At 29.9% G+C, this 16,560-nt stretch overlaps 2 protein-coding genes across 2 annotated transcripts; one reads left to right on the forward strand and one right to left on the reverse strand.

Moving 5' to 3' along the window:
• The first annotated feature begins 1,309 nt into the window (after positions 1 to 1,309).
• Positions 1,310 to 2,985, forward strand: LOC112752244 (uncharacterized). The gene is made up of 2 exons (XM_025801529.3): positions 1,310 to 1,542; positions 1,675 to 2,985. Exon 2 carries the CDS (start codon positions 1,677 to 1,679, stop codon positions 2,148 to 2,150), a length of 474 nt encoding a protein of 157 aa, XP_025657314.1. The 5' UTR covers positions 1,310 to 1,542; positions 1,675 to 1,676; the 3' UTR covers positions 2,151 to 2,985.
• An 8,451-nt stretch (positions 2,986 to 11,436) lies between these two features.
• LOC112752260 (pectinesterase 2) lies at positions 11,437 to 15,953 on the reverse strand. Its single transcript, XM_025801531.2, has 2 exons — positions 14,830 to 15,953; positions 11,437 to 12,522 (listed from the first exon to the last, which is right to left on the reverse strand). Exons 1-2 carry the CDS (start codon positions 15,689 to 15,691, stop codon positions 11,840 to 11,842), a joined length of 1,545 nt encoding a protein of 514 aa, XP_025657316.1. The 5' UTR covers positions 15,692 to 15,953; the 3' UTR covers positions 11,437 to 11,839.
• Positions 15,954 to 16,560: the final 607 nt, after the last annotated feature.

Genomic DNA, 16,560 nt, shown 5'->3' on the forward strand with positions numbered 1-16,560 from the left:
AGAAAAAAATAAAAACAAAAGAAAAAAAATTGAGTGAAATTTATTTTTCTTAGTATTAATATTTTAATATTTTTCTTTATTTTTAATATATTTTAAAATATATAAGAATAAAATTATCTTTTCATAATATTATATAATATTGTATTTCTTCTCATTTTTCTTTCATCTAAACATATCTAAAAAAAATAAAATTTCACTCAATTTGTTTTCTTTTTATTTCTTTTCTCTTTATCTCTTTCCTTCCAATCAAATAAAGTCTAAATGTTAAAATGCTATGTGCTTATATTAGATATAGATACGATAGATATTCGATTAACTCATATTTTGATTTTTTATTGCATAGTATGTAGATATTATTTAAATTGAATTAGTATGTTGTCTAATAGTATTTAAGTAGAATATAAATTGAGATAATATTTTATGAAAAATGATAATATTACTCTAATATGATTTTTTTATATTATATATTTGTATAAATTTATCAAAAAATATCATTATTAATATAAAAGTCATAATATTTATTTTCTATTTTAATTATATACATAGTTGCAACCAAAAAAGATTTAATATTTTTGTACAGTAACTAAAAATAATTATTAAGTATAATATTTTAAACTGGCAATCAATAATATAAATTAGCTTAGCAACAAGTTAATACATATATTTACTTCTTCAAATTTTAAAAAGTTATTTACTCCACTAATTTTTAAGTAATTTTCCACTAGTAATTTGTCAAACGAAACAGTCAAAAGGTAATGTTTACATGTAACAAAATTATTCTCTAATTTTAAAACTTTTTTTTTATGTTTTATCTGGGAATACACACCGTTATTTCTCTATCTGCAATTCTGCATATATATACTTTCTAATAAGTTATTGTCTTTAAATCCAAACATAATAGTGATTTTATTTTGTATAGTGTATATTCACCTATATACAGTTCAGGAACCTGCATTCAACCTAAAGTTGTCTTTAAAAAAAGTTACACTTTTTTTTTTATTAAAAATAGTAATATTATACATGGAATCTTAGAACATCTTTTTTCTTTAGTTTCAAAGAATAAATTACCATTTATACTTACAAAAGATACAAACGCTGATAAATGTAATCATAGAAGTAAGAAACTCACCTTGTAACTACGGAAGATGACCTCTATGTGCCAAAAATACTCTGACCTTGGTTTCGCACTTGATCCGTTAATATCTGAACCTACGTAGCAACAAAACCACTCCAAACCTATCTACGTGTAACCCTTTTTTTATTAAGAAATAGAAAAAAAAATCCTTACACCCTCTCTGTGTCCTAGCAGAGCTCCATTGTTGTCACCACTCACCACTGCCATTCCAAATCGAAGAAGAAGACCGGAGCACCTCCATTTCGCAACAGAGATATTTCTCCAGTTTAATCAAGTCGTTGCTTTACCACCCGCAGGCCACTATTGTCTGCATCTCGCCGTCCACACTACCCGTAGTCCACCATTGTTGTATGCATCTCGTTGTCCACTATCCATAGCCCACCATCGTTACTCCATAGAGAACAGAGGTACGTGATTACCAATTTTTTCATCTTAGAATGTTTTCAGAATTTTTGGGTTAGGGTTAGATTTTCAATTACTATGTTGTTGTCTGTAATTACATGGGATGGTACCTTATATCTATACTGTATTGGTTGCAGCGATGGCTACTGTGCATATTACTCTGTGTATTAATCATAGGGGGAGATTTGAGCAAGGTCCATGTGGAAAGCTTGGGTATGTTGGTGGGGAAGTAACAGAGATTGAGAGGGTTAATGTGGATACTCTCAATGAATTTTTCATAAATGATTTGCTAAAGGACATTGGATATACATCCATTACTGATTTTTATTGGCTAGAACCTGGTAAGGAGCTTGATAATGGGTTGAAATTGTTAAGGGTTGATATGGACATAGTTAAGTTATATGAGGCTGCTGTAAAGAATGGTAACAGAATTTACTTATACACAGAGCACCCTGTAAATGATCCTGTTATTGTTGAAGAGAATATTACTCCATCAAAGGTGAGATTGAAGACTTGTGCTAAGAGAAATCCAACTCCAAAGAAGACTCCAAGAAGAAGACTTATGGATGGTGAGGTCCAGAATAGGAAAGAGGTCCATAAAGCAAGCAGCTAGATTGAGGTTGAGTCCCAAAAGGAGGATGTTGTTAATGTGGCCCGACAAATATCTCCAGCAAAACAGATGTCTCAGCCTCCCACAACACCTGTGTAACCAGATGAGGCGCATTCCAATCAATCACAGCCTTCACAAAATCCCATTGAAGAAGAGCAGCAACCAATACATATTGCTGGTTCAACATCTCCAAGTGCAGTTTTTGTCTCATTATCTAGTGAGAACGAGGCCCAAGCAGCTGAACAAGTAACCCAATACATTCCATAGCTATATAGAAATCCACTTTCACAATCAAACCCTGAATCAGACCCAGTCCCACCATCTGATACTAATAGTACTCGATCCTCAGAACAATCAGACCAACACAGATGAGCAAGTTGAGGGAAGACCTAAGGTGAGCAAGAGAAGATCAGCAAAAAGGTCTCCCCCAACTGGACAATCCTTCATACCCAATCCTGATCCTGACAAGCCTCCATCCATCTATGTGCCTGTTGAGTCAGAAGAATTTTCGGATGAAAATGCTGGATACCATTGTTATGAATCCGAAGAATTGAGAAGCATAGCAAGTGATGAAGATGCTGATCAGCCTCCAGTCTTTCCTCAGAGCAATGCTGATGCTCCTGTTAGCCAATTATTTTGATGAAAACCAATTATTTTGATGTACTTCTTCAATCTTGTTTTAATCTGAATTAGACTTTTAGGCTTATTTTTTTGGTATGTTTCATGTGATCAAGAGAGATGACAGACTCTTCTGTTTCATTCTGTCGTTATGATGTTCTGAGCACAGTCTATAGACTCTTTAATTTTATTTTGGTAATATGAGGTACCTTTTAACAAATACTACACTCTTGTATTTCTCTATGAATCCACAATGTATCACAAACTGAAGTTTGTTTTAACTTTCAAAGACAATGTTATAGAATTATAAACTTATGTTGCATTTTTGTACCACAAGAATTAATACATGACAAATGTACATTTTAGACAGCATCTCATTAATCTTACAGGACCTGTTTAGTCAAATAAAGCAAATACACATGATTATCTATGCCATCTAATTAATCATTCATGACTATTCCTATCAAATATAACAAAGTGAATTGGTTCAAACTAGTTTGTCATTCTTAACAACAAACAATGTTCATAAACAACAATCTCCAAATTACATTAATCTTATATTTTCATCACTAAATACAAATTACAAGTTAAACAAAACACAGCGACCACTGCTATAGTTACAAGCAACACTCTACTTGTTCTAACTTTGCCCTTGAATTTTTTCATTTTTCTTGCAATCATGGAGAAGTTTTCTTGATTCTCCCTTTTAACTGCAGTGATTGTCAACCCATCTTCACATATTGTATAACAATGCTCTGTATTTCTTTTAGCTAATGATCTTGCAAGACCTTCCCAACCTTCTTCGATCTCATCCACCCACATAAAATATTTGCAGTCTCTTGTTTGGAAAATCAAAATACCCATATCCATCCAACTGTCAACAAAAATAAAAAAATGGAACCTTCACAAAAAAAAAAAAGAAAAAGAAAAAAGAAAGATGCTACGCCATTACCTTCCAGAGAGGACATCGAATGAACCATCTATTTAGGTTTGTTACCGTGCCAGTCCATTAACGCAACCTCCAGTCCACAAAAGCATCTCCCATCAAGCTTCTTTTCCTTCTTCTTCCTCGAACTCGTAGTATTACTGCAATTTACATTACTTATAGCAGAGTTACATTTGCGCAAAGACATGGCCAGGGGTTAAAGGATTTTTCTTTGTCAGTGTTCGTGTTTAAAGAAGAAACGAAAACGAAATAATTTCAATTTCTGGATTAGGGTAAACATCGGAGAAGAAAGGAACAAGAAAGGCATGCTAGGGTTTCAGTTTTTGTAGAGGTATACATTGAATTACACGTAAATAGGTTTGGAGTGGTTTTGTTGCCACGTAGGTTCGGATATTAACGGACCAGGTGTGTAACCAAGGTCAAGATATTTCTGGCATACGGAGGTCATCTTCCGTGGTTACAAGGTGAGTTGCCTTCTTCTATGGTTACATTTGTCAGCGTTTATATCTTTCGTGGGTACAAATAGTCATTTACTCAGTTTCAAATTTTGAATTGCTATATACTAATTAATGTTTTTTTTATCGTACTATTTGTAAAACTCTTCGATAAATTCACAATGTTTTTTTGGTGTCAAATTCACAACTTGTTTATTAGGAACAAGTTTTGTTTTTAAACATTTAATAATCTTCTTTTTTAATTTTTATGTTGCGGATTCTTCGAATGAGGATCTAGTGGGGAAATCAATTGCCATTATTGTAGGGGTTGTATTAGGTCTAGCCATTCTTGTTGTTGTTCTCTCAGTCTGCAAAAACGCCATGGTGAAAAGAATCCATTGAGGTTAATATAATAATGCCACATATAATATAAGTAGGACTTGCTCTCAAAGTAGGGATTAATCGAGTTCTGAAAATGTTAATCTAAATTTTTGTGCACTAAATTAAATTAATTATTTTTGGTCTTCCAAAAATGTATGTATAATTCTTATTCTTGACTTGGTTTGGTTTAAATTTAGGACAATTCTATAGTGTCTACATTTTTTTATACACACTTGAAGGAATTTTATTTTTTTGTATTCCTTGGGTTTGAACCAGGGTGCTGCTTGATGAGAAGAAGCCTATAAATCCTCAGCGGCGGTTACAATGCTTTTTTTTTTTTGCAACTATAGTTTTTGGTGTGGATTATTTGCAACGTTTTAGTTTTCGATCATTGTAATGGGCTGTTAGAAAGCCCAATCCATACCAAATAGACATGAATTACATAGAAGAGGCTCCATTTATTTGCAACTTTTTTTCTTTACTTTTGGTCAAGATTTTTCATTCAAAACAAAACAAACCCATCAAATGGGAAGCCCATTTGGTCCTATGTATATTTAATGGGTAAAAAAAAAAAGTGTGAAATATTAGGGCGTAAAAGAACCAGGGAAATTTGTAAAAAAAAAAATATATCCAGGGAAACGAACCATAGTTATTGAATGGGGAAAAAGGAAAAAAAAAATCGATCGCAAACCATGTTGGGTTGAATAGCAAAAGGATGGAATATAATAACTAAAATGTCAATGATGAGTTGATGACATGGACAATAGCAAAATAAAAGCAATAATATTAGGTTGTTTACTGCAACTTGAAAATAGAGTGCTAATTAAGAAGTTAATAGGTTTTTAAAGTATATAGTCACGTGTTATATATAGTGAACGAGTGTAAAATTTCACCTTTGAAAACATCTTCCAAATCACGACTCTACGAAAAACGTATTTAATCAACATGTTTTTTTATTTTTTTTTAATAATTGACAAATAATTCTTTTTAAATTTTATTTATTAGTTGATTCTTTATATATTATTTAATTTATTAATATATTATTTATTATTCATTTATTTTATCTTTATAATTCTATCATTAATAATTTAATATTCTATTAATAACATCTTCATTCTTCTTTCTAATTATATTTTGAATTTGGAATCCTAATCTCATTTTTTAATTTCAGTCTTAATATTAACAATTTAATAATTTATCATCACTCCCTTTTTCATTGTCCAATTTTTATAATTGTAAATCGAATCTCCTTCGCCCTGTGATCATCAGTTTGTACAATGGCAACTCTTGGGTTTTATCAGGTATGTATTCTTAGAAATTCTAATTTGTCACGAAACAGTTGATTTTTTAATCCAGCCCGTTGGTTAGTGATTAGAAATCTTTCTTTTTACAATAATAGATTGTTTTACCGACAAATGCTAAAGTTTTAGTTTTCTTTAATGATCCAATTGATTGGAAGCTTTTTTTAATTGATTAAATTTCTACTACACAAGTGATTTATACCTTAAATCCTATACATTTAAATACTAGTTATATATCTAGGTAAATGTTATGGTATCTATCACTTTGTACCTAAGTTATTAAAAGAGATAAATAAATTATATTTAATAAGTTTTACATGATTTGTTTTTTATTTTAAACATTTTATTTTTTACTTTAAAAGAAAAATTAGACAATTTAAACACCATAACAAAGACACCTTAGAACTCACCGTATATCTAAACCCAAAATCTTAAATATTTAAAGACTAAATCCATTTCATTTAAAGCTAACTATAAAAATCTCATTGGCGCTTTTAGATAAATAGTTTTGGTAATAACTCGTAACACAGTCTACTTTTTTATTATCTAAAATCTTAAAAGGTAAATACTTTAGCAATGGTAATACTATAACGACATAAATTGGAGTCTTACCTTCTTAGAGATGAAGAAACATACTAGAAGGCCGAAAGATAGTTGAAAAAGTCTTAATTGGACGGTGAGTACTGGAGAGAATATCCGAACTTTTGAGAATCCTTGACTGCTTCCTCCATATCCTTTAATGATTTTTAACATCCCAAACAGATAGGCTATTTCTAAGTTAGTTCCAAGAGTTAAAGATCTAATTACTAAAAACATGAATTGAAATCAGAATCTCATTCAAGAATTATTTCTCCAAAACGTTGCAGACAAGATTTTGTTAGTTAAAAAATTCAGCAGAATAGGGAGAAATTACAAGGAAATTTGAACAAATCCAAGCAATATGATACAACTTCCTATTACAGAATTAGCTATTTATTTTACCATCCGCCTCTGGGGCTTTGTCCTAATTATATGCAGCAGAAAAAGCCGTGGATTGATCTATGGAAGTTGAAATTGCCTCACAAAATTAAGCTATTTATCTGGAAAGCTCTCTATGGCCGGCTTCCGGTAGATTCATCACCGCATCCCATTTATATCGCCAATATGCCCCTGCTGCCATGAAGCAACAGAAACAATCACTCATTGTTTGATCGATTGCTCTAGAACTAAAGAAGTATAGTCTCAGAGTTATTTTTCGTGATTGTCTTCCTGCTCAGAGTTCTAACGACTTTTGGACATGGTGGACTGCATCAACAGAGATGCTTAATCCGTTGAAAAATACTGACCTTAATCCTCAATTGCTTGCCATTATTTGCTGGAACTGCTGAAAAGCTTGCAACCAGTTAATTTTTGAAGGCTCTACTTCAATATCGTTTGCCATTCTAGCAAGCTCTGTCAAGTTGCTCTGTAAAATCCAAAGAATTCTGGTTTAGATCGTCATCTTCATGAGACAAACTCTTAGTTTCATTTAATTTGATCTATCATTCTTTCTTTTTAAAGATTTTTCTTCGTTTTTGACTATGTATCGTTGGATGAATACCTTCAGTGTATTATTTTAAAAAATTCTCACCTTTTATTATGCTGTCTTGCTTTTAGACATCTTTATATTTCATTTTTCAATAATTAATAAAATATAACCTACTATCTTTGAAAAAAAACTACAAATTATTAAATCCTTACCTCTAGATGATATATTTTGAACCCTGACACATAAATTCCAATGATTGGACATGCATATATGTAGTTAATAATCCTATCTAGTAGGATAAAACTCCCTGTTATTGCTTTTATTTATGAATCTCCATGATATATGGTCCTCTTCTTCTACTTTGGTGTTTCTTAGCCATATGCTTGCAGGGTAAAAAAGTGCTAAGCTTAGAAGTATTGCTCCGGTAACTCTCAACATAGTTGCACAGCAGTGTCATGAATTAGCTCACAAGTGCGTGCTGCTGTTCCACTTCTTTTATTTCTTGTCATTACTATTAATCGTCATGTATGTATGCTCAAATTCTTGTGTCTTTCGATATTTTTCAGGAAGCAACACGTGGAATTCGAATATGTGCAGAATTTAAAACACCTCATTTGAAACCTCTTGTCAATAGTACCCTGTTTGTTCCATAATATTGAATGCGTTTTCTAAACTATTGTAGTTTTCTTTCTTTTTATTATTTTTTTATTTTTTATTTTTATTTTTTTGCATATATGAGAATAATCATACTATCAACATTAATTGTGGTTAGATATATATATAGACTATTTGTAGAAACTGATAAACTTGGATATCATTGTTGTTTCAGAAAAATATAGCAGCTGAATTTTTGGATACCTTTGTCAAATAGGCTAAAAACATGGAAGTATTTAATATTATTACTAATCACTAAGATGGTTTTGAGTTTATTGATTTATTGGTATTCAAAATAAGAGATATTATGTATTAGAATTGGTGTATTGACTTTCGTTTGATTATGAAAAATGTAAATACGGTAGTAAACACTATAGTAAAGTTGACGATAAAGTTACAACTTCTTCATGTGTTATTTTCTTTCATTTTCGTTATTTATGTTTTAGTCTATGTTTTTTTTCTCTTTCTTCTATTATTTATTTATATATATTCAAAAGATTCAAAACTGATCTTGATATAGAAGTATAGTAGAATTAAACAATGTTAGAATTTTATTTTATTTACATATGTATCAGCCTAAGTCCAAAAAAAACAAAGTTACAAACTAAATTGAATAGGAGTATCAATTCCTTTTACATCATCTCTAAGAATAAAATTTCAATCCCATAATAGAGGAACAGGATTTTTCTTTTTAAATAAATAAAAAATATTATTTAAAAAAATATTTCAATTTAAAATACTAGGATATGGACTTTTTTTTTAATTTTAGACAAATTTGTTGCATCAATTTCACTTTGAATTTTTATAGATAACATAGGAGTACACAAGAGTATATAGGAATGAGTCGTATTTTTTAAAAAATAATTATTTTTTTAAATTTATAATAAAAAATTTTATTATTAAATATGGGGCCAACATATATAAGTGACAATAATGAGTACAAAAAAATAAGGCCATGAGCAGAATGTTCAATATCTTGCCTTTTCTAGCCTCCTTTTTGGACATTCTATGAAAGTTTGGAATTTGAGTGGGCGTGTCTTTAATGATGTACAGCAAATGAGGCCACATACAATGAGCAAAAAGTTCAAAATCTTACCCTTAATCTCTATTCTTGTTTCTTTTTTCGACATCCTAATGGCAAGTAGTACACAATACATCCAAAGAGAAACCACAAATGTTTGGAATTTCAATGGGTGTGAGTCCAAGGGAACTTCATCCTTATTTTAAAAAACAAGTGAAAGAACAGTAACCAGCACAGGAATGAATATAATGAAAACATACAATGAAAACATCACTCGGGTGTGAAAGATTCAATAGCCTCTCAACCTCAACATCCTCGTCACTAATATTGTTATTGGCATCAGCAACTTCGTTAGTAATCTCATCAACACCCGCATCATTAATACTCACATCATTCGTAGTCTCATCGTCACCCGCATTATCATTATCAACCCTTAAATCATCATAGTCAATGAAATATAAGATGTTAAAAATGAAAGATTCAACAACTTCTCATCTTTACGTATTCTTTAAATTTTATGACGTACTCTTTCAATTTTATTATGATCATACATGGTTAAAACAACTAATCCAATCAATTCACCTTTATCATTAGTTTTTTTCGATGGTTCACCTTCATCCACTATGAATGATATTAACCCCTCTCAAAATCCAACTAACCTTTTTTATATACAACTAAGCGAGAATCCTACTTCTGATCTTGTTTCTACTATGCTCGTTGGAAATAATAATTATCACTCTTGGAGCCGTTCTTTTTTTATGGCAGTTATTTTCAAAAACAAACATAAATTACTCACCGTCATAATTTCTCCTCGCTTCTGATGACCCTTTGTTCTCTATTTGGGAGAGATGCAACAATCTTATTTTCTCTTGACTCTTTTATTCTTTGTCATCTTCCGTAACTCAGAGTATAATTTACCTCTCAACTGCCTCTTTTATTTACAAGACCTTTGTAAAAAATTTTCACAAATTAATTTCTTTTGCATTGTCAAACTTCAAAAGAAAATATATGGATTAAACCAAGATTCTCTATCTGAGAAGAGATGAAAAATTCTCCACCCCTATTTATCATCTGTGCTTATTATTATCATCTGTATTTTATTTTTTATTTTTTTAATGAAATGAGCTAATGTTATATACATATATATTTCTAGTTTATATTTATTATATTTTTCTTATATGTTTATAAAACAATTAATTGATGAGTTAGCGTATATTAATATATAAATTTGTAAATAAAAGTTAAAATGATTATTATTATTATTATTATATGAACTGAAGGAAGTATATATAACTCACAAATGCTTAGAGAAATTAAAAGCATTGGTTTGACGCACTGCTTGTTTTTTTTTAAGTAAAGTCTTGAATTTAAATATTTTGGTGACAAAAAGTACTATCTAGAAGAGACTTATTCCATAGAGAGAACTGATCTTTTTCTCAAACCACCCAAAATTTTAGAGTTTATATAAATATAAGTATATTTTAAAATACTAGTGATTTAGATGGGAGAATAAATACAAGACTTCATCAACTGATTTTTTTTCCTTACAGTGTAAGTAAAAAATCTAATTCTACTTTTAATTAAGAAGATATATATTCTTTGAGAATTTACCTAAAGGAAATCTTTCTAATTAAGTAGTAGTACTTTCCATTTTATTTAAAGCAAAAACTAGAGTCTTATTAGAAAAAGAATCTAGGTCCCATAAATCCCTCTCTCTTTTAAGTCTTAGGAATGTATTTGTCATATCATGTGGTGACGTACATTACACAAATATCTCTCAAAAACTACAAGCAAAAGTTTCTCTTACGCCACATATGACATATATATATATATATATATATATATATATATATATATATATATATATATATATATATATTATGCCACAAATTTAATAATAAGTAAATTGCATGCTTAATCTCTTCATGTAACTATTAACAAAATTGATAGAGCATATTGCGATAAGCACAAATTCCATATTGCACATTTATTGTATGATATTGACACTTAGACTAACACGAAGATTCCAAGCATTACCCAAATGGAAAGACATGAAAGCATGCATGTTGGTATTTAATAATACATCTATGCATGTCACATTCATATTCTCAATTATATTAAGTTGGAAACTCCGGGACACGATCCAACCAATATACTATTTATTCTATTTATCATAGGAAATGAAATCATCAAAATATTAAAATATGATATGTTAAGATTTGAATAATATACGCTCACTGGACTTATCTTTTGGAGACCGGTCAGCACAATCATCGTTTAAATAATATATATGATTCTCTCACAAAATAAAATGTAAGAATGATGCTGCTTTATTATTTAGCTTCCATACATAGGGTAATATAGACAAATGTTGACCCAAAAAAAAAAAATAATAAAATAGAAGAGAGAATATTTAGACAAGACTCCTTCATGAAATTGCATATTTTCTTTTCATAATCAATAATCTGTAATTAATTATACAATTCAATAATCAAGAACTATTACAATTAATACAACATGACAAACAAACTATTTGTTGGCTGTGCTATTTTATTTTATTTTTATTTTTTTGGCCTTATTCACCTATAAAGTACAGCCAAATTAAAGTATATAAAATGTGCTGGTACAGAATAATGAAGAATTTAAGATATGAAAATGGCATCAACCTAGAAATAATTAATACATACAAATTAATTATCAAGGTAGAAGATGTTTCCATCTAAAATCGATAGTAAAAAATCGTTAAATGACAATTTAGTCATATTATTTAACGATTCTAAACTATCAATTTCACATGAAAATAACTGCATGCATGCATACGAGTCTGTAATCACAGACCAGAGGTAAAAGGGACTCCAGTGCTTGGCAACCATGAATTTCCAGCAAGAAAGTTTCCAACAGTGAAAGGTGAAGCTTGAGAAGCACTAGTAAGGACATGGTAACCCTTCCATGAAACCCTATTTGAAGTAGAAGAACCAGGACCTGTATTTGCATACTCAGCATAATACAAAGTGTTCAATGCAAAGTTACCACTCCATTCCAACCACCCTGCTGGGTTAATCAAACTATCAAGATAAGTCTTCATCACCACGGTTCTTGAGTATTGCTTCCATGGCCTTCCAAGATATGATTTCACTGAGCTAGGGTTTAGGCCTGAGGCAGCTGTGATCTTTGAATTGTGGATGATGATTCCTGTGTTTTGGTTTGGATCAGTTCTACCTTGAGCAGTTACTGTGATTGTCTTTTGAGGAGGGTTTCTTGCATAAATGTTACAGTTTTGTAAAACCGTTGCCGCATTACCAAAGATAAAATCAACGGTTCCATAAATGTCACATTCTCTGTAGAATTGTCTATCTGAGTATACATATAATGTGTCTTGATAACCTTCAAATCCACATCTGTAGAACACTGAGAGATCTGATCCAGAACGTAGTGCCACAGCTTGATGATTTGCTGCTCCAGCAGTGTTTCTGAATGTGATATCTTGAGCAATGAATCCATCTCCAGTAATGGCTATAAAATTAAACAAAATTAAAAAAAAAACATTAATATTATTTTTTGTGACAATAATATATATGTATTCTAATATATTAACCCATCTTTTGAAAATGTTATTAGAGTTTAATTTAGATGTACTGAAAGTAAAGTATCCTGTCGTGCAATTATATTCATTTTTTTAGATGACTATTCATGCTATCAATCAAAATAATAGTTATTTTTTATGATATGAGGTTATGTGTTTGGATCCACGTATAAAGTTTAGTGCATCAAAATTAAATCCATGTTATTATCTAAAACTTTTTTGCAATATTTTTTAGTGAATTTTTACATAGATTTTTTTTAGTAAAATTCACCAAGAATTGAACTCTAAATTTTTAAATAATAAAACTCTAATTTTATGTCATTATATCACTTTTGACAAAAATTTATATTAATAAAAAGAAACACATAAATAACTATATCTCTAACAAAACCCACAATCTTCTTATTAAAATTCTTAATTTATTCAACTTTTTTTTTGTTTTTATTCAAGCAAAGTCTTGATAGCAACCTAATGTTAGATAAATTGTTGTAATTAATTATTCATATATATATATATATATATCTGATTACTAAATCTAGCTACCTACTAGCATGCATATGCATGGAACAAATAGGGTTATATCAATATAATATATAGGACATGCTTTGTATTTGGAACAAATTAAAAGATGTAGTAATTAAGAAGATGAACGTGCAATTCATTTTCTGATTTAAGAGTAAAATATAAGAGCAACTCAGCCACGAAACTAATACTATAATCTAGAAGCCATATATATATGTCAATTATTACTTTATGAATGTTAAATTCAGCACGCCTCGTGTCTTTATCTTTGACTATAGTTAATTTAAAGTCAATTTTTTGTCCCTTTCTCCAAACTGAAAAACAAGCCTTAAGCTTATACCCTACATTAGCTTGCTTTGCAAGAAAAGTTTTAGGGTACTTCTTCTGTTTTGAAGGCCAATAATTCCACACATTGACGTAGATTAACTATATTATCACAAAATAAATGTTATTTTCTTAGTTCCAATTAATTAAAATAAATATGGATAAGGCCATATTCTAATTCTAGCTTAATTAAATCACTTTTATTGTGGACCGAAGTTTGCATACACCAACCATTATTTCAATGCTTAATAAAAAAAAAAAAAGCTTTTTATTATTAGAAGAGCATCATGCATCTTCAATAATATGTCTTTGTTTAATGCATCTCGTTGAAAAACTATATGGCATCTGAAATCATAATGGAATCTTTATAATAATCTTCTTCACCTTTTTTGGCAGGCATAATTTAATTATTATTGTCCTTTTAATTTATCTTTTTCATTATTCTAATAATTTCTTACTAAAAAATTCTTTTGCAGACTATTTAGGGTAAAGGAAACAACTGTGTATAGAATATATCGTTTTCCCTGCAAATATAGTTCGTTGTTTGAATATAATGGTTATTTCAATGTTTCCATCCTACCTACGTATTACTAGCTAGGATCAGTTTTAACAAATAATTTAATTTAATTATTTTAAAAAAAATTAAAACATAAAAATTTATATTAAAAATAGTTTATAAATAAATTATTTTATATTTAATTTTTGAGTCATAAAATAAAAATGTCTATTTTAAAAGAAGAATAAATTAATTTATTACAAGAAAAATATTTTTTAACTTTTTTATAAATATTTTGAATAATTTTTTAAAAAATTACAAGTTAATTTTAAAAATTATTCCAACCATTAATGCTATAATTTTTTGTAGGTTAAAAGTAAAAAAAAAAATCACTCCTAAATATATCCAAATCTACCTTAAAACAAAGTTAGATTCTAGTCACTATCAAGTGTATACATCAACTGATATATAATTTATAGTAATTATTAGCTTTTTCTAAGTTATCTAGGGGAAGCAAACTAAAAGTGGAAAAAAATATTTAAGGAGGATAAAAATATTATGGCAGTAAACCTTTTGTACCACTCTTGCTAGTAGTTCATATTAACTCCAAAAATTATTTTGAAGTCAAAAGAACTGTACCATGCATATTAAAGTAATTATGAAAAAAAAACAGCAATACCGATTCATATATTTTGTTTTGTTGCTATAAATTGTTATGGTCTGAGTGAATTTTAATTTAAAATGCAAAAAAAAAAATGGAATATATAATGAAAAAGAATTCATTAAAAAAAAATCTAATTTGATATTGACTAATTCTTTTGAATATATATATAATATTTTTTCGAAAGTCAAAGTATTTTTTATTGAAGAAAATTAAAATTAAAGCTTAGCTTACCAACAGTGGCGGAACTAAAGGTTGTGCTTCCCCCTCCGACGCTCTTGCTACCGGTAATAACGGTTTTTCCGATACCATCTCCGACCAACATAATGTTCTTTGCTTTAACCTGAACTTGTTCATTATACACACCGGCCTTAACATATATCACATACCTACTGTTGCCACTTGGTGCAGCGTTTACGGCGGCACTAACGGTGGTGTATTTTCCAGACCCATCTTTGGCCACCACCACATTAGCCTTAGAAGCCGCCGAAGACGACTGCAAAAGTTTCCGGTCACCCGGCTTGACCCATGTTGGGAAACCATCTTTGTAACTTGGTGGTTGAAAAGCCACCTTGTTCAAGGAAAGCGTGTTGCTTAGCAAACATGAAACATTGTTGTTGGACAACAATGGTAGCATGTAATCTTGTACTCCTAGGTCGTAGAAACCGGCTTTGCATGTCTCAAGATTTGTTAGGGCAGTGCTGAGCCAAGTTTGTGCATCAACTTGGTCACACTTTGTTTTTGGATCTATGGTTTTGTTGAGCTTGTTGATTGTGTACTCATAGAGTTTAATGCAATCATTCCAAGCAGCTTTTTCATGTGCATTTCTACACTTAGGGCCAAGTGAGATTGTGTTCTCATGACCCTTTTGTGCTCTCTCCATGGCTAATTGTAGTGACACTTTGAGGAAATCCGATTTGTTCTTTATGGGTTTGTTGTATGCATGGTTGCTCAAATAGTACTCACATGGTCCAGGGTAAGGTGTTTGGCTACACCATGTTTTTATGTCTTTCAATGAGTAACCATATGCTATAGAACAAAATAGAAAAGGTACACTTATTACAAGTGTTGCTAATAGCAACTTAGATGTTGCCATAGTCAAGAATTATTGGATTGTAAGGAAAAAAAATTGAAGAAGCTAAGGGAGGATTTTGGGATCTTGTATGTTGTGTTTGTGTCATATATTTGGTGGCTTTTTATAGAGGGAGAAAAAAAAGATTAGGTTTGTTGGAAGATTAATTAATTAATTAAGCATCTAATAAGAAATTAAACTATGGGACTACTACTCACCATGTCTTACTTTTCCAATCATGTTCTAGATTATTTTTTGCTCTAAATTTCCATGCACATTTTTTTGCCATTCATTTTGTGTATGAATAGAATTAATTTGTTTTCAAATATATTAGTAGTAATCATAGACTATAGTATTATAAACAATTAAAAGAAGGTAGCTATTAGGGGAGAAAAAAAAAATATAGAACTATTGACTTTCTTTAATATGCTGACTTGGCCGGTGACGGCAATAATCATGCACCCTATAAAAAACGCGTTACAATAATTATTACTGATTTTTTTAATCTCGTAAAGTTTGTTATATAATTAAATCTGCATTAATGTTTGTACCTTGCACTACATCAATTAATCTTACTGGCATATAGGTCTAATTAAGTTGTAGCTGTATATGTACTTATATACAAGAGAAAGGAACTAACGTTACTTTGCCAATTGTTTGCTAACTTAGTGCAAACTGTTTTTGAAGATTTTTGTTTACTTTGTCGATCAAATTGGATGGGCCGTGGTTTTCATGAACACATGTTATAATTATATAGTAAAATTAATGTATTTACCCCATGCTAATTAAGTTTAATACTTATATAATTAATTTGCAATCCAATAATAATGTATAATTGGTGCATGTGTATTGTATTATTACAGACTTATAGTGTTAGAGATGTAATTATTTAT

Source organism: Arachis hypogaea, chromosome 2, assembly GCF_003086295.3.
Source record: "Arachis hypogaea cultivar Tifrunner chromosome 2, arahy.Tifrunner.gnm2.J5K5, whole genome shotgun sequence".
NCBI lineage: Eukaryota > Viridiplantae > Streptophyta > Magnoliopsida > Fabales > Fabaceae > Arachis > Arachis hypogaea.

Coding starts and splice junctions, on each gene's coding strand:
- LOC112752244 (XM_025801529.3), top strand. CDS start 1,677: ATGGCTACTGTGCATATTACTCTGTGTATTAATCATAGGGGGAGATTT.
- LOC112752260 (XM_025801531.2), bottom strand. CDS start 15,691: ATGGCAACATCTAAGTTGCTATTAGCAACACTTGTAATAAGTGTACCT. Junction 12,523..14,829: donor CTTTAGTTCCGCCACTGTTG/GTAAGCTAAGCT, acceptor TTAATTTTATAG/CCATTACTGGAGATGGATTC.